This window comes from Phyllobates terribilis, unplaced genomic scaffold (assembly GCF_046119375.1).
Source record: "Phyllobates terribilis strain yellow unplaced genomic scaffold, ASM4611937v1 Scaffold_7__3_contigs__length_470593459, whole genome shotgun sequence".
In the NCBI taxonomy this organism is placed as follows: domain Eukaryota; kingdom Metazoa; phylum Chordata; class Amphibia; order Anura; family Dendrobatidae; genus Phyllobates; species Phyllobates terribilis.
The window spans coordinates 83,536,571-83,560,976 of record NW_027362767.1 but is presented as its reverse complement, the minus strand read 5'-3'; the positions used below and the strand labels follow the sequence as shown (position 1 = coordinate 83,560,976).

Genomic DNA, 24,406 nt, shown 5'->3' with positions numbered 1-24,406 from the left:
GAAACCCTGAAGTACAAAGTCGGTCTTCCATGTTTCACCCGTTTTATACAGATCCCCATAGACTTTATTCGCCAAGTCTGATCCACAACATGGATGAGAACAGGACAAGGATCCGTTTTAAAAACTGATGTGTTCATGGATCATTGACACTTTATGGGTCCGTGTGCTAAGGAAAAAAATGGACGTCACACGGATGTGTGAATGTAGTCTTATGTCTTTACGCTTCACAGTTTGTTACTCAGTACTATACAAATTCTATATATAAAGGGGTTGTCCGGCTTTAGGCTACAAGTCTGCAGTCGCTATGTGACTGCAGACTTGTGAATCCTCACATCGTGAGCTGTAAGAATTCTTTGGGGCCGGGAACAAGGAGCGTGTGATGATCGCAAGTATGTGATTTGCATACATGCGGTCACATGCCGACTAGACGTGTGCAGTCTCACTCAATGCAAGCCAGGCCGGATACGTCTAGTTGGAATGTGGCCGGAAGTATGCAAATTGCATACTTACGGCCACATGACTGTCCACTCCTGGCACTGGAGAATTTTAGCAGTATGCACGATGTGAGTATTCACCAGTCTAAGGCTGGACAACCCCTATAATTCTATATATATTGTGTGATGGTTCAGGAGATAAAGGGCTCTGGAAAAGTTTTGGCACTGGGTCTTAGTAATTATAAGGTAAGTCACAGTGTATGGAACTACCACTTACTAGTAATGGCTGTGATGGGTAATTTGGTAAAAGTATCCATATCCCATATTACGCACATATCATTACTAGACTGTATTATATAAGTGAAGCCTCAGCCCACAAAATAGCGTCTGCATGATGTGTTGCGATTGCTGAGCTTTAAGCAAACCATCAAACAAATAAGCACAAAAGTAAAAGGAAATATAAAGGTGGCGAATACATCCGCTATTCAATGTCTCAGCTTTAAGAAAACAAAAAAGGTGAGCAGAATCGTGGATGGAGATATAAGAACAAAAGCAACAACGAAGAAGACAGATATGATCACAAAGTAGGTGATAAAATGGGGGTCAGGTACACAAGCGACAAAAGCAGGCAAGTGAGTTTGATGCAGAATAAGAGCACTTTATATAGACAAAAATCCCATATTTGACAATATCAGATCACTCAATTCTTGAAACAAAAAACAATAGCTTATAATTATGTATCAAAATAAACTTTTTTTTCCATATAAGTTCAATATAATTGCTTTGTAAGGAACATAGATATTCATTTTTATATATTTTTCTTCTTTTACCTTTTAATATTTTTGGAACCACCCAAAGTTTTAATAATTTCACATGTGTGTACAAATCTGCTTGTAAATCCCTTTATAACAGAAAAGTGAGCAGCCGTGTGCTGGCAGCCTGATATAAAGAGCGTGGATGAACCTCTGCCCCTGCTCCAGGAATAATAATAATTAAAAAATAATAAAAAACAATGTAAACACATATTGCATTTTACAGTTGTACATGTGCCACGCTGTAACTACAGAAAGTGAATAAGCCAAGAAACAAGTGCCACTGACAGTTACACATAGTAGAAAATAGCTTACATGATATTGGGGGAAAGTGGAACCGCAGAACGGCGTGAATCCAGGTCACAACTACTAACGAGTGAGCGGACAAGTCTGTCTGGGATGTATGTGCACATCGAATGGTTTAGAAGTTGTCATTACAGAACAGTAGATGAAACCTTGATAAGATACCATGGTTGTCTGTGAAGATTTTAATTCGAATTTCTACTTTTAATGGCACTTGAAAGAATACATGAGAAATTCTCATAAGTCTTGTAAAGAAAATCTCAGTCATGCACCTTTTTGTATAGAAGTAAAAATGTACTGGACCCCCAAAGGGGCCCTAAAGTCTCTCTGACACTTAAAGAAGACCAGTGCTAAGAATCATACACAGTGTATAGGGTAGAGTCCTGTAATCGATTTTGCACTAGAGCTCAAAATGGATTTTAACGATTTTAAGGTAATCTAATATTGATTACTTATTTATTGGATACGTCATCAATATCAGATCGCTGGGAGTCTGACACTGGTATCCCCCACCAATCAACTGTTATTAGCTCTGGTGTTGGCTGGATGTACACACTAGAGATGAGCTAATCCATTCTAAGGACCCATGTCCAGCGGCCATGTCGGTAGTCTGTTAGCACCAAACATGATCTGCAATGTTCTAGGAGAAAAAGCTGAGCTATAAGGGCAACTCAACAGCAGAAGGAGTTTGGTCACAAGCCTCCCCAATATTCTAACCCAGAGGCCCCCAACCTTTTTGATCTTGAAAGCAACATTTAACTCTGAGAGAGGGTCACGAGCCACATTCAGCTGAGAGAAGATGGCAAGCCACATGCTCTGAGAGGTTCGCGAGCCACATTCAGCTCTGAGAGGTTCGCGAGCCACATTCAGCTCTGAGAGGTTCGCGAGCCACATTCAGCTCTGAGAGGTTCGCGAGCCACATTCAGCTCTGAGAGAGGGTCTCGAGCCACATTCAGCTCTGAGAGAGGGTCTCGAGCCACATTCAGCTCTGAGAGAGGGTCTCGAGCCGCATTCAGCTCTGAGAGGTTCGCGAGCCACATTCAGCTCTGAGAGGTTCGCGAGCCACATTCAGCTCTGAGAGAGGGTCTCGAGCCACATTCAGCTCTGAGAGAGGGTCTCGAGCCGCATTCAGCTCTGAGAGGGTTTCGAGACGCATTTAGCTCTGAGAAAGGGTCTCGAGCCACATTTAGCTCTGAGAGAGGGTCTCGAGCAACATTCAGCTCTGAGAGAGGTTCGCGAGCCACATTCAACTCTGAGGGAGGGTCTCGAGCCACATTTAGCTCTGAGAGAGGGTCTCGTGCCGCATTCAGCTCTGAGAGAGGGTCGCGAGCCTCATTCAGCTCCCGCCCCCTTCACATTAGTGACAACTAGAGCCCCCATTCAGTATTCTCGCATCAAGCACTCCCACCACATTGTCGCATCCAGCTTCAGACATCTCCTCTGACAGGTTGTATCATTCTGTCTCCATCTTACCATACTTAATTTGCCATAACCCCTAAGGCCATAGTGGTTTGCTAGACTAGGTGTTAATGCACAAAGCTGGCAGGCAGCTGCGAGCCACATGTGGCTCCCGAGCCACAGGTTGGGGACCCCTGTGCTAACCACTGGGTGTATCATCTATTTCACCATTAAAAAGAGTGCTCCATTGACAGGCGAGAAAGGTGTAATGAGCGAGAGGGCATATTGTACAGGGCAGGAGCTAATTGCCCTTGAGCGTGCTAAGCCCTAAAGATAGCCAAGGAGATGTTAATGGTGTTTGATGGAAGGACAGTGAACAAGAGTGATAGAAGTGACTGCACTGTGCATCGAAGCAACAAAGGAGAAACATTAGAGGTGCTGTCAAGGTGTTGCATTTCTAACCATACCGAGTTGATCGTGAGCCTGTAGAAGGTGTAGATTTGGTTAGCGAGTTACCCCTTAAGAATAAGAGGATTGCTTAATGCTCCTTTCATAGTGTTGTAAGCGACTATCAAGGCATGTAGCAGGATGTGTGGTAAGGGGCATTCTACATGTGATGGTGTCCATGGTGGGTGAGGTGCAGAGTTTCCTCACGTTGGTGAGAATGAGACCTTAGGGCTGATTTCAGTATATTGAAGATAACTCATCAGCAAACTGTAAGCCTGATAAAGGGCAAAGTACCCGAAAACACACCTACCGTATATATTTTTTCAGGATTTACGCCTCTCCAGGAGAACCTACCTGACTTTTCCCTTCATACTGGGTAGAAACCACCAATTTATGTGCCCAATCTGTTGTTGTGAACTGAACTTATCATCTTATGCCACAAATTCCCCCTTCCCCTTTGTTAACTCTCTAATTGCTTCTCCATTACTCTTGTGGGGGCTTATAAAATCTGAATCTTAACATCCCTAAACTGTGTACCTGGAGGAAATGGCTTACATATATAATATACATACAGGTACGGCTTTACTTATTCGCCATTTCATTTCATCTAGGCAAATCCTCATAGGAGAGAGCCTCATGGTTCTGCTCACTCGAACATCTTGTTTTATGATTTGTGATGAAAGCGATCACCATGTCTTTTATTTTTAAGAGGTGTACTTCCAAAATTGCCAAATGAAGATCGCCACTTTTCAGGCTGTAGGAAGCACTGAAGATGAGTAGATGTGTTCTTTCAGTAATGCATGCACTGTACTACACATTTCTACTTGGCTGTTATTGGAAACTTTTGTAAGAAGTTAGTAATCAGTAAGAAAATGTGTGTAAAATTTATTTTTTAGCATACGAAGCACAGAAGAGAATACAGTATGTAGGGATATAATCACTCCGCTCGTCACATTGGATTGCAACAATGTACATCTTTCATTCGATTTGCGGATAGGAAATGCCTAATAAAGACCATTCTGTGTGTCTGTCATCAGCATTACATCAGTTTTCAAACCGGTTGTCTGATGTAATTTAAGCCCGTTAGTATTACTAAATTGTAATTCGGATTACATACTGACGCAATATCATCCATAATTAGAGTTGAGCAAAAGGATTTGGAAAATTATTTCCAGTAGTCCACGGCTGGTGGAACAGAGCCCTGCAAACCTCCTCCTGCCTACTGTCATCTAAGGGGTCTCATTTAATGGGTAGACCTGGCAAAACGTCATGTGTGCATCACACCACAACAATGACGTCGCGCTGGACCTACTAACCGGAAGAAAAGTCTGGGATGCCGGTAGGAAGGAGGTGGTCCTCATGGCTCAGGTCCGAGAGCCACAGACTCGCAACATGGCCATTGGACCAGAGTCCTGAAAATCTTTTTGCTCAACTCTATCCATAATACATTGCAATTGTGGATATTCACCAAAACATTGGTGTGAAACAGATCTAAAGTCACACTTGGACTTGAATTTATGAGTACTGTCTCTTTTTCCAATATTCATTGCCCGGATCTGCGAGCAGAAAATCCACAGTAGCAGCAAAATTTGTGAAATTTTACCGAACCTCATAAACACTGCGCGGGGAAAAAACAGCAACAGCAGCATAGCTTGACTCTTGGTGCAGTTTGTCAATTTACACCAATGATTTGCACAATGGATTTTACCCTTTGTAGGCATAGGATTTAATCGGTTAGTTAACCATATCGCAATCCACAACAATTCTGCGTATGGATTTGCAACAGAAAATTTTTACTCGTGAACATACCAATACAGGTGTGCACCACTAACGTTTGGGCTGTGGAAGCTGGTTTAACCCTTTATTAAACAGGACCCGCCAGCTTTGGGTTTTGTAGTGCATTCTCATTAATGTAATAAACCTAATATAGTGTTAAAATACAAAAGGTCTAAACTCTATTTAAAAATAGCACTTTTTTATCCCAAAAACCTCCCTTGGATAAGATCAAGAAGGTGCATACGTGTCAGCACGATCCTTGCCTATGCAGCATCAGATCTTTTTGGGGATTGTAAACTGTAGAACAGATATCCAACACCGGGTGCAAAACACGTTTGTCTCAGAGCTGTGCTTTTTGACAGTCGTAATGAGTCGTTCAACCATGTCCAAAAGTAATTCTCAGAGATCTGTCAACTTAGAGACTGTCTTAACATAGCAGTGGAATTCCGTCTCATGGTCACGTCACTTTCCCTGTCCTTGTTGAGTCACTGTCCAGCAGATCAATAGAGTGAGCGAGTCTTTAAAGGGAGTCTGTCGGCACAACAGGCTTGTGCACACAACCGACTTTCTCATATGAGTGCTATCCATGGTTTTCATGGATAGCACTCGTAGCTTTGATAGTCTATGGGTCTGTGTACATGTCCGATCTTTTTTTCCTTGGATCGAGTGGTCTGTGGAAAATCGGAGACATGTCTGATTCTGATCCAAGTATCGGATAAAAATCGTCAATGCAAGTTTTTGGGTCTCTGGAAAACATCGGACTACAATCAGATAACATCAGAGTACGGTCTAATTTTCATGGACTGTCAGGACGGAGAAGGTACAGAAACTTTTTTTTCCCTCTTCACCTCCAAAAAAACTGATGCCGTTGTGATCAAACCATGATCAAACTGTGATCCGAATAACCGGACCGTTTTTCTCATATGTGGAGAAAACGTGTGAACCTACCCTATGGCAAAGTATTTGTGCACTTACATAGCCCTCCACTTCCACTCACTTTCTATTGTTTGTAGGCTCGCTCTGATCTGTCTTACATATGACACAACTCTAGAAATTCTAACTGATCATATATAGAACCAGTCTAGAAATGATATAGCCTTTACCAAATCTGAACATGCTTTATCCTTCCTTTCCCTAATATAATATCTAGGTATTGTTTTATTATGCAGCTTCTGAGATTCTTTGGACTTTATAGATTTTTTTATTTTGTACAGTCTTTATGTTATAAACTTTCTTTACCTATTTTCTGTAGGTTTCATATCGGTCAGACTGATCTAAATATGAGAAGGTGCGTGTACACATAGAAATATGTATATAACTGTATATATAGTTTGTGCAGTGGCACTACTAACAATATACACCCATTTTTATCACCTGCAGCTGAATAGTATTCTCATTCCAACAGAGAATTGCAAAAAAAATATATAGTTAATAAACTATTTGCGCAAACTGACAATACAGACTAAAACAATGTTATGAACATAAAGTTAAGACCTAAAACCAAGGATTAGCCAACCTGTTCACAGCCAGTAAGTGTCCAAATGTTCTGTGCTTAGTGATGCTATCCAAAGTTTGTAATCTGCCGTATAAGACTACGGAAGGTATGTAGATGATTCCCCGGCCGGTGGCACATCCCTCAGATAACATCCTTTCAAAAATGGAGCTGTAGGCTCCTGTGTAATGTCACAACAACTACGGTACGTAGCATGCTCCAAATAATCCAACACGTTTCTGAGAAGCTTGTTCTCCTTCGTCAGGAACCTACGGCTCCATTTTTTAAAGGAATATATGTGAGGAAAGTGCCACCGGTCGGGGCACCATTCCGTAGTCAAACAAACTTTGGATACCATCCCCAACCATAGTACATTTGGACACTTACTGGCTATGGACAGGTTGGCTAGTCTTTGGTTTCATGTGTTTATGAATTTAATGTGTAAGCCTGTATTGTTAGGTTGTGCAAGTATTTTTATTAATTATGTCTATAATTGTAGCAGTCATTCTTACTACTGCCTGTAAGTCTTTCTCTTCAATGAGATCATTTAGAAGTTCCAAATCATTGACACGTTTTGCCATTTAATTATTTAGAAGCTTTACAACCCCAAATAAAGGACCTCTGTGAAATGACAAAATTCCCTCCTGCCAAAAGAACCTTAATAAAGCTTTGTATAAAGGGAATACATATCCACGTAAATTAGATAAAAATATATTTCCTTGTAAAATTTCCCTCGCATGAAATGAAATTGAAGGTGATGTTGAAAATTGACGGATGAGAAACTGGCATCTTCATCTTGAGTCAGCAAAATCTAAAGGTCCTGTATACAAAAATAAATAGAATTTAGTCTTCTAAAGGAACAGTAATACAATATATTGGGATAAACCTTCCTAATATACAAGGAAAAGAACAAAACGCAACAGACCAACCACAGCTAAACCTTAAGTCCTGGTGCGAGGCCTGTTCTCAATAGATGATCCTGTAGGGCGTGGGTATGAAGGGAAATGGGAAGCAGACATGGGTCATCCCATCAGACATCAGAGAGGTAATTGTTTAAACTGATTGCCAATATCAAACCACACTGGTATCCCAGCCACAAGTGATTACATAGAAGTATATACAAAGGTTTACAAGCTTCAATAAGGTGACCACTGTTCTTCTTCTCTTCTCCTCTCTCCATCCGAGGGTTGTAGCGGAGCTACACTGAAGGCTTCGTCACTGTTCCTTGGCCTCTCCGATTGTATTATTTTTTGTTCCAGTTTGCAGTGAGATTAAACTAAAAACATTGGATATTGAGCTACCAGTTTGAAAATAGCTATTATTGAGATCTGTTTCAATGGCTGAGTATAAATATGAAATAAATACAAGGTGACAAACAAAAATAAGAGCTTCAAAATAAACTAGAAATAAGGAGATTGTTGCTGGTTGTAACCATATGGGATTTATGCCATTGGTCAAAGTGTGACGTTGGTACCTGGATGGCACAAAAAGCTTCATTTTGCTATTGTAATTAAAAAGTGACCAGTGTTTAACGTGTATCCACCGTCCTGTTCCAGTAATTATTGGCTAGGAATCGCTCTCTCTTTTTATTGTTCTTCTTAGTATCTTGATCGGCTTCTCAGAAATTCAGAGTACCGCTATTTGTCCTAATGCACGTCAACCACTGATAAGAGTCTGAAGGTCCTTTGGATTGTGATATCATCAATCTCCAGCAGTTGTAGAGATGCAATTTGATTGGCTGGTATCCCTTCTGCGGTGGAGATTCTTTCCTCCAAGGAGACTGCCGACAGATGAAGGCGGCGGCTTTGTTGCAGGCTTTGCTTGGCTTAGATTAGAACCCTTTGATATAACAGTAGGCTTCCAGAGTAGCAAATAAGATGTAAAGTAGCCATAAGGTTACAAAGAGCAAAGTTGTTGCAAGTCTGCAGCCCCTTGGGCCACCCAGTTCCCCACCTATACTAGGCCGTCTCCTATACAGCAAGACGCTGACGCAGACAAATGCAAAGATGGTAAAGAGGGTTACTGAGAAAGCTAAGGTGCCAGCTTGCACATGGAATTCTTGTCCCTGGGAAGCCCAGTAGATGGCGGCCACAGACCACGCTATGCCAATACCCAGGAATACATTAACAGCATTGCTCCCGGTCACGTTGCCAATTGAAGCGTCTGCATACACGTCTTGTGTAGCAGCAACTTTGCTTGCAAATGTATCTAGAAAAGAAAAAAAAACATGGATAAATAAACATACTGATTTTTGGGTTCTTGTAGTAAAAAAATGATTTCGCTCGCTACATATTCAGTGTAAAAAAAAGGACAACTCCCAGCGTTCTCTGTCAGCAGTATGAAGTGAGTTGTAGTTTAGCAACAGAATGCAATCATGTCATTGACCCCCTGCGGCATTCACAAGACTATTTTCTGTAATATTACGAGAATACACCTGCGATTTTGACATAAATAATCTAGAGTGCCTTTGCAGTGAGTTGTACCGTGCTGTGAATAGTCCATGATTAGTCCCATTGAACTACGTTCTGTTCACTGAATGGAAGCTAAATTGAATGCAGCTCAAGCAGGGGGTGATGGTAGAATGAATACCATTGCATACAAGTCATTTGCTGCAAAAAGTGATGAAACAACCCTAAAATACTATAAAAATTGCAAAGTTACTAATAATCATCTGGTAAATTCAGTGCTACTGCTCTGGTGGTTCTGCCAGTTATTGCTCTGAAGTGATGGCTGCAGTGGTCACATGTACAGTACATCATTACTGGAGGCCAAGTTCATAAAGACCGGAAAGACCACAAGAGCAGCGGTGGATATAACAGGTATTTGGTAATCTGTTAGTTGATAACATTTTTTAAAAAGACCAGCAAAACCTTTTTAAAGTGGATTCCTCCTGACAGCCAAATATAGGGTGCATGCAAACCATGTCTCGGCTCCTGTTTCTGACTCCATTGGGGGTTTTATTGAAAAATATGAGTTGGATGGTCACCCCAGTCCCTCCAGTGCAGCTGGTACAAATGGGATCTTTCACATGGCAGGGCTGATCTGTGCTATAGTTTTAAGCAGGGTCATTAGGTGCATCTGAGCATGCACCACCAACATCTGTGCTATGATTTATTATACATCGTCATTAGGTGCATCTGAGCATACACCACCGACATCTGTGCTATGTTTTTTGATACAGGGTATTTGGTGCACCTGAGCATGCTCTAGCGACATCTGTGCTATGATTTATTAGACCGGATCATTAGGTGCATCTGAGCATGCTCCACCAACATCTGTGCTATGATTTATTAGACAGGGTCATTGGGTGCATCTGAGCATGCTCCACCGACCTATTACATGTAGTTACATAGGTTGAATAAAGATCTAGGTCCATCAAGTTCAACCTTTCCTCCACCAATTGTACATTTTGCCACTGATTTAACTATAACCCACGAAGTTATGTGTATTGAGGAACTCATCCAGCCCCTTTTTAAAAGCTGTTATAGTGTCTGCCATTACTACCCCTTATGGTAGGGCATTCCACAGTCTGACTGCTCTAACTGTAAAGAACCCTTCCCTGTTTAGGTGACGGAATCGCCTTTCTTCCACCCGTAATGAGTGCCCCCTGGTCCTTAGTATGGTCTTTCGAAGGAATAAGTCATGTGCCAGTACTTTGTACTGACCACACATATATTTGTACACGTAAATGAGATCTCCTCTGAGGCGTCTTTTTTCTAAGCTAAACAAGCCCAACTTTTTCAACCTCTCATCATATGAGAGGCCTTCCACCCCTTGTAATAATCTAGTTGTTCACCTTTAATTCTAACTTCTGAATATCCTTTTTAAAATGTGGAGCCCAAAACTGAATCCCATATTTTAGATGTGGCCTCACCAGTGATTTATAAAGGCGTAACAGTAATGCTGGGATTGTGGGATTTTATCTCTCTTTATGCATCCTAAAATCTTGTTTGCTTTTGCGGCCACTGCTTGACATTGAGCACTGCTGCTCAGCTTACTGGTAACCAGAATGCCCAAGCCCTTCTCTTGGTCTGTAATCCCGAGTATACTCCCATTTAATGTATATGCAGCAATAGGATTACTCTGTCCTAGGTGCATTACTCTACATTTAACTACATTAAACTTCATTTGCCAAGTGCATGCCCATTCAGACATCTTATCCAGATTGTTTTGCAATATTATAATGTCAAGATCAGATTTTAATATCCTACACAGTTTGGTGTCGTCAGCAAAGACTGACATTTTACACTCAATCCTATCCATAAGATCATTAATAAAAAGAACAAAAAGAATTGGTCCTAGTACAGATCCCTGTGGTACCCCACTGTTGACTATATCCCATTTAGAGATAGAGTACGTACCATTTATGAAGACTGTGTTCCTGTCATCTGTGCTATGATTTTATTAGATAGGATCATTAGGTGCATCTGAGCGTACACCACCGACATCTGTGCTATTATTTTTTTCATACAGGGTCATTAGGGTGCATCTGAGTATTCTCCACCGACATCTGTGCTATTATTTTTTTCCATACAGGGTCATTAATGCATCTGAGCATGCTCCATCGACATATGTGCTATGATTCTTCATACAGGCTCATTAGGTACATCTGAGCATGCTCCATCGACATCTGTGCTATGATTTTTCATACACGGTCAGTAGGTGCATCTGAGCATGCACCACTGATATCTGTGCTATGATTTATTATATAGGGTTATTAGGTGCATCTGAGCATGTTCCACCTATATCTGTGCTATTATTTTTTTCATACAGGGTCATTAGGTGCATCTGAGCATGGTCTACCTACAGCATTAGAACTATTGGAGGGCAGATCCAGTGGCAACGGAGAGTAAAGAGAGTTCTGTAGGGGCATCAGTATGGGGGGGGGGGGGTTATAACTGCCAATCAGTTCAGATTTTATAATAGATTGTGTTTGGCATTCTTATGTACAGAAAAATGTGACAACATTTTGATTTTAGGAGTAACCATTTAAGACTTTATGAAACCTGGTAGAGAGCTGTAATATCCGCCGTAAGACTTTATAGCCAGTTTTAACAAGAAAGACTAAATTGATTTCTTATAAAAATATGTAGGATTTCTTACTAAAGAAAGAAAACACTAGTAAATAGAAGGGTGTACATTGCTAATATTTAGAAAAAAAGTCACAATATAGAAAGGGTCCTCTTCCTGGTCCATAAAGAAACACTCCAAACTATGAAAATGTATACCCTGTGTTGTGCCTAGTGCAGGGCTTGAGCATGGTACTGAGTGACGTGGCAAAGCACAGTGGTCTTTTAGTCTGAGAAGTAGATGTGCTTTGTAGTATTGCTATACAAGGTTTTTCACTCCTAGATTGTGACTAGTGATGAGCGCAAGTGCTGTCAAGGGTGCTCGGGTATGTAAGGAGTATCGCGGGTGCTCGAGTGACATGTTCATCCGGCAGACACATGTTTCGAGGCTGTTAGTCACAAAACATGTAGGGACTGTGTTTGTCAGGCAATCCCCGCATGTTTTCTGGCTATCTAACAACAGCAAAACATGTGGGGCGGAGACTCGAACATGTCACTCGAGCCCCCACGATACTCTGCATACCCGAGCACCCTACGCAAACTGGAGTAACGAGCACTTACACTCATCATTAATCGTGACCCTTTAATAAAATGCATTGGAAATTTCCTCCTAACAGGATCTCACTTACCAGGCACCGATGTGCCAAAGGCCACAAATACCACAGCAGTTACTGAATCCTTCAAGCCAATGGTACAGCCAAAATGAGAAGCAAGGTCCCCGATGATGGCGGTGAGGATGCCAATGATGGCTATTGATACAACAAAGCACGCCCATCCATTTAAATATTCCGTAGGGGGGACGCAAGCAAAAAGTACTTTCCAGAACACTGTCAGAAAGTGCATAACGTAGTCAAAACAAGATGGTAGTCTCTCCTCTCCAGACTCGTCCTCATCTTCATCTCCAGCTACAATAATGACAAGAAAACAAGCTTATCAACTGTATACAGGGTAAGATCAAATCTCCCACATGGCTGAGCTGGGTCGCATTCAGCAGAATTACGGTAACTAAGCTACAAACAATCTATAATGGAGGAACGGAGCATGGACTGTAGTTCCAGTTTTCTGCAAAATATGGCACCATTCTGGCAGGTGATCTCTTCTTTACTAGTGCACTCAAGCAGCGGCATAACTGGTATTTTGCAAGGGTGTCCTAATTTTGGTTGCAGCAATTTTGTCAATGACCTTGTGCTCACACAAATCGTGCAGTAAAATGGGTGCTCGGATAGCTTGCACCCCACCACGGTCATGGATGATATTAGCGCTGTTGCAGATAAGAGAGAACAATATATTCCGCAGCCCTGCCCATAACCCTGACATGGCACCTATTCGACTAGGGCCACATAACCGCATTTCTCTCATCTGAGACAATCAGGCCGATTATGGTAATCACTCTCTGATCAGAGTGTGATCTGATTTTCTCGGATGTGGAGAAGATGTAAAAAAAATGTCTCCAACTTCTCCATTTAATCAGTCCATGAAAATCAAACTGCACTCCGATGTAATCCGAGTGCAGTCCGATTTTTTTTTTTCCATTGAATTCCATGGCCAAGTGCGATCTGATTTACGGATGCTACAACTTTCTTCTAGGACAGACTCTGTTGGAAGAAAAAAAAAATCGCACTTGTGCACGGCCCCATAGAATAACATTGGTCCGACAAAACATCCGATCTCCTTAGGACCAAAAATACGGTTGTCTGCACAAGCCCTTAGAATATTACCCCCTCCTTCAGTTCCTGAAGGGCATTCCCGATTGGGAGGAAGAGTTTGTTTTCTACCTAACAATGCTAAAAAACACCACATAGCGATTATTCATAGGTAACTACGAGGATTTTGCAAAGGATTATACAACTATTAAACAAAAATACATTGCTGCTATTAATGCAAAGTGTTTACAGATGAATAGAAAAAAATACATTGCTGCTATTAATGCGAAGTGTTTACAGATGAATAGAAAAAAAATACATTGCAGATATTAATCTGAAAAGTACAAAAAAGTTAGTTTTAATATTAGGAGTTTACAGATTATTTTAAAGCTGCATACAAAATGAATCATGATGGAAAAAACTCAATATAAACATTCCCATATTGAGGGAGTAATGACATTTGTTTGTATTGCATTACCCTCACTAGTTAATACTTATAAAGTGTGATTCGTTTTTTTTAAATAACTCATATTAGTAAAGTAATTAGTTGATGAGTAGCATCATAAAAAAAGAGCAGTAGGTGATTAGTGACAAACAAAATGAGCAATATTGGGATAATTTATGAAAGATAGAGCGACCTGAGTTTAGGCTATAATGTGTACGGTTCCATTTAATCATTTAAAGTGACAACCTCATTCTCTACAGGTCACTCATTAAGAGTAGAGATAGCTTCCTGTTCTTTTTCTAGTAGACGAGTCAAGTCATTTTCATAGTATTTGTGAAATTTATGTACAGAAATTTATGTAAAGCAACATTCCTGGCAAAGAAGTTCACGTCTTTGACCCGCTTAAATAAATCCCATTTAGCAGTTGGTGTGAAAGATGGGCATTTCATTCTTATCTCTCCGCTAGATTAAAAACCTGCATGTTATCCATTATTTCAGTTTTGACTGGTTCTGATTTGCCCCTTAAAAATAAAAAAGGAAGTCGTAGGAGTAATTGAAAAATTTGGAATGGAATTTGGAGACGACACTGTCATGGTTGTTGAAGCGATTGACAATGTTAGGGCTCACCAGGTGAGGTAGATCCTCTAAAGCCTTAGGTCCGGGTGGGTGCATGGACCCCGGGCATTAATGCAGCAAGCAGGAAACCACGTGGGCAGCGAGGACAGTAAAGGCTCACCAATGGCGCAGCACAGCAAACATAGTACTTAAAGAGTCTTAATCCCAAGACCCAGGTGTGTGTGTCAATGGGTCTTAAAGAGGTCTAGGGAGGTGATGTCATTGATCCACACCGTGCAATTTGACGTGGAGCACAACAGGGGGCTGCTTACCCAAGGGAAGGAAGCAAAGACTGGGATATGCGGGACAGGTGTGTAGCACTGCATTTTAAGCTTACAGAGTCTTATTGGTCATCTTTGGGGTGGAAGCTGTCTATAGTTGCATAGTAAGTGGCTGCATAAAAGAAGAGTGCGATGAAAATATATAATATTTTGCGATGGCTGAGAACATCCAAATTCCCTATTTAAGGACTATTTAAAGGGTGTTGATTGTATTGGATGGTTTCTGGGTTTCTTAATAGGTTGTTCACATTTAATGCGGTTGAAAAAAGATACATATCCATCAAGATCCACCGTGGAATGGGTAATTGATAGTGTTGAGCGAGTATGTTCTATTAACCCTTTCGGCGAGTCTGCTCGGGCCGAGCTCCGAGTATTTATAGCTGCTCGGTGATATGGTTGAATCACTCCCGTGTGCATGATTTGCAACTGTTTGACAGTTTTATTACATGTGAGGAATGTCTATTTCTTACACATTCCTCACATGTAATAAAACTGTCAAACAGTTGCAAATCATGCACACGGGAGGGATTCAAGCATATCACCGAGCAGCTGTAAATACTCGGAGCTCGGCCCGAGCATACTCGGCGAAAGGGTTAATAGAACATACTCGCTCAACACTAGTAATTGATATAGGGGATTGGTTATATGTATAATCATAATTCATGATCTATTCTGCCCGCAAAAGCTAATAAATATATCCCTCCTGATCCCACATGTTGATCCACTGGACTGTTTATCACCTGGTATAGTGGATTCATCAGATTCAGAAAAATTTGTTTCAGAATTTTCACTTACAGATGAGTTTATATTACTGCATGATCTGTGCAATCTTTGATATACTGTACTTATAAGTATAAAAATCATTCTCTATGCTATTTTTTTTTTAGGTTTACAATCTTTAATAGATTTTTTTTTTTTTAACTGCCAAATTTCTCAATAAATTACTTTAAAATTCGGCAGATTCAGAATGCATAGAAGAACTTAAAATTTGGTCAATTTCTTTTCAAGTGCCTGAGTTATTATGGTAAAAAATATTTTTCATAATACAATAATGTAATGATATATAACAAATTTTCAGTGAGAAGTCGTTCCCAGCTCTTTGTAAACTCAAGATCTTTACAATGTGAGTTTAGTAAAATAGATATATGTATACCAAGGCAGACCACTCCTTGTTGAACTACTACTGTCGGACCATCTATAGATTTGAAACGTCTGGGTGGTCTACATATTACTCTGCAGTGACATTCTACAATATCACTAAATAGCCGACTTCCTGTTTCCACAGATGGTATACTGCCAGCCACAGATGGACTCACCATAAAAAAGGCAGGGATGATATTTTACCATCTCTGCATTCCCAACCACTGTATACAAAGCACTGAACGAGATCTGTGTATACAATTCAGGATTCACTGACCGTGCTTCCTCCTCTGGACCCAGTATTCTTGTGATCACTAGGTGAAGGGCGGGAGCAAGAGCTGACAGGTAATCAGATTTGCTATATACCTAAGGGCTGAATTTTAACTTTTTTTTTTACCTAATGTCCCATATAACTGAGGCTACTATATTACCCCTGGTTACAAGGAAAATCAGATAAAAAAAAAGCATTTAAATGTTGAAATGCCATGTTAGAGGTACTATTTTTTGCATAAATTAACAAAAAGCAGGAAAAAATAAATAAAAAAGCTGCTAACCATTCAAATTGCTGTTACTAGCCCCACTAGAGATGGGGGGGGGGGGGACCAAGGAAATAGGTGGGATGTGAGGCAAGCAAGGGGGAAGGGGAGAAGTGAATATAATGAGGGTGGAGAGGGGGGTGGGGATAGTACAGTTAGATCGTTAGAGAAGAATAGGATGCTAAATAACCCCAAAGTTTTATCTTGCATGCTGACCAACGCAAGAAGCCTGACCAATAAGGCGGATGAGCTGCAGGCGCTTATATCGGAGGAGAGGTATGACATCGTAGGTATAACAGAGACTTGGCTAGACGATAGCTACGACTGGGCGGTAAATTTAATAGATTATAGTTTATTTAGAAGGGACCGGAAACAGGGGAAAGGCGGAGGAGTCTGCTTATATGTAAAGTCATGTCTAAAACCCAGACTAAGGGAAGATATAGGAGAGGGAGAAGAGGGGGTCGAGTCCATGTGGGTAGAGATAGAGGGGGCAAAAAATAATAATAAAATATTACTGGGGGTCTGCTATAAGCCACCAAATATAACAGAGGAGAATGAGAATCTGCTATTAGGACAAATAGACAAAGTAGCAAAACATAATGAAGTGATTGTAATGGGGGATTTCAACTACCCGGATATTGACTGGGAAACAGAAACCTGTAGATCTCAGAAAGGAAAAAGGTTCTTGACAAATATCAAAGATAATTATCTCTCCCAACTAGTGCAGGAACCAACAAGAGGGAAGGCCGTGTTGGACTTAATATTGACTAATAGGCCTGATAGAATAACTGAGGTACAGATAGGGGGGCACCTAGGTAATAGCGATCATAATATTATCGACTTCAAAATGCCCTTCAGTAGGGTTATCAATAAGGGAACAACAAAAACATTAAACTTTAGGAGGGCGAAGTTTGATCAGCTAATAGAAAACCTTCAACTTATTGACTGGGACAAAGTACTTAATCAAAGGAATACGAATAGTAAATGGGAAACCTTCAAAAGAATTCTGAATACTCAGTGCGAGAGATATATACCGTATGGGAATAAAAGGGCCAGAAATAAGAGGAAACCAATATGGTTGAACAAGAACGTAAAAGGGGCGTTAAATAGCAAAAAAGAGGCATTCAAGAGATTAAAACAGGAAAACAGTAAGGAGGCACTAATATGTTAAAGGAAAAAACGAGAACCTGTAAAAAACAAATAAAAATAGCGAAGGAGGAAACAGAGAGACGTATTGCTAGGGAAAGTAGATCAAATCCCAAACTGTTCTTTACGTATATAAATAGTAAAAGGATGAAATCGGATAATATTGGACCGATAAAAAGTGAGGAAGGCAAAATCATAGAGAAAGATGAGGATAAAGCTAATCTATGAAATATTTTTTTTTCGACAACTTTCACAAAGGAAATCGAACTAACAGGAGAAATGAGAAGTGACAAGCTTAATCCGCCACTAAGTATGACTAATCTAACCCAAGTTGAGGTACAGAAACGCCTCAGTAACATTAAAATAAACAAATCACCAGGACCTGATGGCATACACCCACGGGTACTAAGGGAACTAAGTAATGTGATAGACAGACCGTTATATCTTATATTTAAGGACTCTGTTGAGACTGGGTCTGTGCCACTTGATTGGCGACAGGCGAATGTAGTGCCAATATTCAAAAAGGGAGCGAAAAGTGACGCCGGAAACTATCGGCCGGTGAGTCTGACGTCCGTTGTGGGCAAAATTTTTGAAAGCTTCATTAAAGAGGCAATTACGGAGCATCTTGATGCTAATAATCTTTTAATCCCGAACCAACATGGATTCATGAGGAATCGCTCCTGCCAAACAAACCTGATTGACTTCTACGAGGAGGTTAGCTCTCGAGTAGATCAGGGGGAACCAGTGGATGTCGTGTATCTCGACTTCTCAAAAGCGTTCGATAGCGTGACACATAATAGGTTGGTATACAAAATGAGAATGATGGGGCTGGGGGAAAATGTCTGCAAGTGGGTAGCTAACTGGCTAAGGGATAGAAGGCAGAGGGTGGTTATAAATGGAATATACTCAGATTGGGTAAGCGTCACTAGTGGGGTACCACAGGGGTCTGTACTAGGCCCAATGTTATTTAATATCTTTATTAACGACATAGTCAACGGGATAAATAGTAAAATATCAATATTTGCAGATGACACAAAGTTATGTAAAACAATTAATACAAAAGAGGACAGGGCAGACCTACAGAGGGACTTGGATAAGCTGGGTAGGTGGAGCATTAAATGGCAAATGAGGTTTAACGAGGAGAAATGTAAGGTCATACATATGGGAAGGAAAAATGGAAGTCACCAGTACTCACTGAATGGGAAATCATTGGGGAATTCAGAGATGGAGAAGGACTTGGGCATCTTGATTGATAGCAAAGTAAATTGGAGTGCCCAAAGTCAGGCGGCTGCTGTAAGGGCAAACAGGGTAATGGGATGTATCAGAAGAGGTATAGCTGCAAAGGATGAGAACATTGTTCTTCCACTGTACAAAGCACTGGTCAGACCACACTTGGAATACTGTGCTCAGTTATGGGCCCCAATATATAGAAAGGATATAAATGAGCTTGAAAAGGTACAAAGGAGGGCAGCAAAATTAATAAAGGGAATGGAGGGACTGCAATACCCAGAGAGGTTGGCAAAACTAGGACTATTCAGCCTGGAAAAGAGAAGGTTGAGGGGGGACATAATAAATGTGTACAAATATGTTAGGGGACAGTATAGAGATCTTGCCCGGGATTTGTTCAAAAGGAGGGATATTACGGTAACAAGAGGGCACTCACTAAGACTGGAAGAGAAAAGGTTTCAGCACCAGCATAGGAAGGGGTTCTTTACGGTAAGAGCAGTGAGAATATGGAATTCACTGAGTGAGGAGACGGTAATGTCGGATTCACTACACCAGTTCAAGCGGGGACTGGATGCATTTCTAGATACCAGGCAGATTTCAGCGTATACTTAAAAATAAAATAAAATAGTTGGTTGATACAGGGATTTATTCTGACTGCTGGTTTCAGAGTCGGGAGGGAATTTTTCCTCAGGTGAAGATTGGCTAAATCATTTGGGGTTTTTGCCCTCCTCTGGATCAACTTTAGCAATTACAGAACTAACAGGTCGAACTTGATGGACGCAAGTCTTTATTCGGCTTTACAAACTATGTTACTATGTTACTATGTTACTCCTGTAAAAACAAAAAAAGAGAAAATGAGTCCAATATATAACAGTAATTGTTAAGGAAAGGGAAACAGAATTCGAAATGTGGTCTAAAAAGTAAAATACGTCTTATTTTCACTTTGTCCCCCTCTCTTCTCCCTCTCCTCCACGACCGATATTGTAAAAAAAAAGGAGTATGAAAATAACATAAAAATTAGGCCCCACCTATCATGTTAAAAAAATGCAAAAATTATTTGAATTTTTGAAAGATAACATTTTACATTTTTTTAAACCTCGTGTATGAAAATAAACTAAAATGGGCCTTGTCAGGAATTGGGGGTAAACGGCTTGATCTTGAACTCGTTAAGATATGTCTAAAGGTATCAAAGGAGTCCTAGCACTCATGTAGATTTTTTCCATTTCTTATATTTGTCAAAAATGGATGCTTTTGAGCCCGTTCCAAGCTTTCCACAGTGTGTCTTGTCCAGAGTAATTATCTGGCTATTTAATTTAACTAGCTCTCTGCCTTTTATTGCTGCCAATTGTTGCTTTGCTCATGAGGTGTGTGCTTGCTCTGTGCTCCTTGTCTGGCATTTTGATCTTTGCTGCTCGACCTATGATTTGTCATGACCATCTGTTTGCCTAGCCCTATTGTTGTGATACGCTACCTTCTTGGAATATTGACCTCGGACTGTTTCCTGACTACACCTTTGTCTCACCCCTCTGTCTAGGACATACATTCTTGGCTTTTGATCTTGGACCTCTTGACTACCCATTCTCATGGCTTGTCCATGAATAGTGACTAACGTCACAATATGTCTGAAGGCTGGCCCCCACCACTAAGATCTTGTATGAGATTATACCATTTTAAACTGACTTTGAAGAGCTGTATATATATATATATCTGTCTGATTGATGTAGTCTCAACAAATAAAATCTCAAAGTTGATTCTCTATTGGACTACCGAACATGGTCGATGCAACAGAAATAGTCACCATGAAAAATACTACATTTTTCTACAGCTGCCGGGAAAATGCTTGGATAGCCGCAGCTTGCCTTACAGAACCCAGGCAAAGTAAACTTGGGGACATAGGCTTAAGAAGCTCTTTCTATGTACCTGTCACGGGTGTGTCAGAAGTGACAGACAGTCGCCCTGCAGTTGGTTGCAGAAGATCTCTCCGTTTGGCATTGCAGACACCTTCTTAACTCTAGGACCCAGTGGCTACCTCCCTCCTGATAATTGACACACAGGTCTGGGTGTTTAAATACTTGCTGTTTGCTACAGGGAGGTGCCGGTGAGATTCACATACTCTCTTGTGAAAGCTTTTGCAGTCTGCTAACTTCCTCTTTGGTGCTAGGAGGACATTTGGAGTAATCTCCCTGAAGTCGGCTCAAGCTAAGTTACTTTCTCCCGTGTTTGTCTCCCTTGTTATCTTTAGTTAGTGGGGACTGACTAGTGCTAACCCCCCCTTCCCTATCCAGGGCCAAGCGCTAGGGAAATACAGGGTTTAGGTTCCTGTGAAGCGATTGGTGAGGAACCAATATAGGGATGTTAGGGGAGACAGGGTGATATCAGATAAGCCTAGGAGGTCTCCACTACCCCCTTTCCCTAGAGTCTGGGCTCCCTTCCTTTCTTCTCTTTGTGTTGCACTTAATCTTTCCCACACCTTGCGTGACAGTACCACCGAGGGGATCCAGTAGACTTCTTATCATGTTGAGGCTTTGATCTGTCACATCTACATGTACAGGTTGTATAACATGGACAGATCTTGCTTATATGCAGAATTTTCTCTTTACTTTCTTTTGTTTTATTAAAAGGATCACTTCAAACAAATCTGAGGATAAAAGATTTTCATGAAAAGCAAAGAAGGCAGTTTTTTTTTTTAAAGTTCAAATACATTAAAAAAGCAGATTAGTTAAAATTGCATGTTCTGCCTTGAATTTCAATTACCTTTATACTTTCAATAGTTTTGCACACAGCCATGAAGAAATAAGGCCAGGTAATCTTAATTTCCCAGTTCTGATTGCTAAGTAAGGCTGCTAATTAAAATATTGTCGTCTTCTACTTGTTCTGAGTGGAATGATAGTCATGCAGCTGCCCTTGGCTTGTAGATTATTTTAGCACTCCGACAATTTAGCTTGTGTGGCGCTCGGTGTGTGGCGCTCGGTGTGTGGCGCTCGGTGTGACCGCTCAGCATCACTTGCCAGGAGTAGCTGGGCGCTAATAGACTATGTAGCTCTTGGGTATTCACACATTCAGTACTGCAATGTACAATTACACTTTATGAAGGGACTAATCTTTTGTATTTCATGGAAATTACTGCTTTAAAGTGTTTAATTTATTTTTACACTTTGCAAAAGTAAAAAGCAAATGAATCCCTACAGGTTCAAATGGGGATATCTGTGACAGATAATGTAACATCTAATGGGGTCTTTGACGTTAAATTACTGGAGACTACGCATGATATAAAATATATTGATGGCATGGTGGCTCAGTGGCATGGTACAATGCCTCCAAGGGCAGAATATGGTACTTCTCAAGGAGAATTGTTTACCCGTAAGGATTATGCTCCTACAGAGTCTATGATCATGGCAGCGCCTTGTACACGTACACCTTTCAAGGTCGGATCTGACAATTTTCCTCATGTTCATGTGGACTCCCACACTTGCAAGGTATGTGCTACATATAGATTTTAAGCTTAATTATAGAGCTCAAATGAGTATACCTACATATACAATGTATGTATGGCACAGTATCAGAGCTGTTAACATTGTGACACTAAGTTCCTGGGTGTAAATTTGGTAGGGCAATATTTGCATGAAAAAATAAATATATATACCTTTTATCACAATGCGCAGAAGTAATAGGACCTCACGTATGCATGCATATTAAATTGTGATCTCAACTAAAAATGAGAACTGATGTGAGTGGTTATACTCTGAGATCTACGATCTTGGAAAGCTTCATGATGGGTAGACATACCATTTGTGCAACTGCACAGGGGCCCATGGGGTAAAGGGCCCACGCCTACGTCCAAAACAGGTGGAATTCTTCATTATGATGAGTTATTGGACTGCAAAGGGCCCATATACTGTTCTTACACAGGGGCCCTCTTCTGTCTCTGTCCGCTCCTGCTTTGTGATATCCATTTGCAAAAGTTTCAATGTGAGCTGATCAGTGACCAAAAGGACCCTTGGGCCAATGAATTCGGAATTATTTTTAATTACCTTGCATTGGTCCTAAACTTTTTCAACATTCTCTCCAGGTTTATCGCTGCAATACACGAAAATAATATTGTATACTGTATACTGTAGGTAGAACTAGGACAAATCCTATTTGCAAGCTAAAAAAAGTATGTATGGCTAGGATCCCTAATAAGTATTAAGGGTAAACACCAAGTAGACAATATAATTCTATATTGTACAAGTATAGATCATCCACCTAGTTAACCCAAAATTACACACTGTGGACTCCAGGCAACATATAAGTTAGTCATTAGGACTAAGTGTGCTCTTAGCATCAGAAACATGTGGATGTTCGCATTTTAACCTATCACCAGTTTGTATGCACACCTAATAAAAGATTTGCTTTTCCGTGAAGCCTGACTACCTTCTTTCTTCATTAATTCAATAACCACACTGACCTGAGTATATTATGCTCTTAACCCACTGCTCATCCATCTCACACTCCGATGCAAGTTTCGCATCATGCTTCCTCAGGGAGTTTTTCTTCCCTACCATCTGTGCCCTACTTTTTCCTAACATACATTTAGTCGGTTAGCAAGAAGTAAAATGCAGATCAACGGAAATAACTCTATAGGCCAGACTACACAAAGTTTGTTACCATTAAGATATGAAACCTGCGCAGCCAAGTGGTAAGGAGGCCACATCTACCCCCAAAGCATCTGCAAAGTTCCTTCATTTTTCATTTTGGATGAAAATAATTAAAATGCAAAAATATGCAAAACATGAAGTGGGCATAAAAGACCTAAAGAGGTTTAAACACGTTCAAATCAATATTGACATGTGTTTATTGAAAAGTGAATATGAAATATTTAGGTTAGGGGGTTGCTGTTGGTGTAACACCTCTTACCTGCACTAACAGTTATTGCTTCCATGAACTGATCCCTCCAGGAATGCGTTCCTACCACCAGGGCGAGGTTTGTCTTCTTAATAAGTTTGTCCACAGTACTCTACCAGCAAAGCCATACAAACAGCAATAGGTTAACAAAAATGTAGGCAAAAATTGTACCCCATATAATGGGACAAACTTGTATGTATTGAATTGTATACAGTGATGATTTTGGGGAATTTCACTATATTTTACCAAAATTCTCATGCGGTGGAGTTAATCCTCATTTTACAGCTTATTGTGTAAATGCACTCACTTTGAACTCATAAGACTCTTCAATGACGACTTCAAGTTTAGGGTGCTCCCCTAGGATGGGTTTTCCCATCTCGGCAATTCGTTTGGCTTCTTCTTCCTCCACTGACCGTTTTCTTTCTGCCAGTTCAACAGCTAGGATACAGAAATTTAATCCACTTAGACATGAACTTGGTTATTTAGCCCCAACATGTTCCGGAACAGTTCACTTTGGAGAGATGCCTTTGGCTAGAGATGGTGCGAACTGATTCACAGGACCTGACCACATCACTAATCTGTGGGTGCTTGATCAAAACCTTGAGAACCGCCTCAACATCCCAGATGCCTCTTTTGATTAGAAGAAATTTTACAAGGGAATCGTTGTGGCAAGATGCATGTGTGACGTCATGCCAGGCTGACTAATCAAAATTAGAGCCGTGGATTTTGGTAGGTAAGAGGCAGTTTGCCTCTACCGT

General features: G+C 40.7%; 1 protein-coding gene across 6 annotated transcripts in view; it reads right to left on the bottom strand.

Annotated features, from left to right (window-relative positions):
- Positions 1–7,962: 7,962 nt before the first annotated feature.
- The window catches only part of SLC8A3 (solute carrier family 8 member A3), a 368,793-nt gene continuing 352,349 nt past the window's right edge, over positions 7,963–24,406 (bottom strand). For all 6 annotated transcript variants that reach the window (XM_073638903.1, XM_073638902.1, XM_073638904.1 and 3 more), the window contains 4 exons: positions 23,956–24,086; positions 23,661–23,760; positions 12,361–12,636; positions 7,963–8,870 (listed from right to left, as the gene is read on the bottom strand). In XM_073638903.1, the coding sequence (XP_073495004.1) occupies positions 8,494–8,870; positions 12,361–12,636; positions 23,661–23,760; positions 23,956–24,086 (884 nt within the window). In that variant the 3' untranslated portion in view covers positions 7,963–8,493. The remainder of the gene's footprint in view (positions 8,871–12,360; positions 12,637–23,660; positions 23,761–23,955; positions 24,087–24,406) is intronic.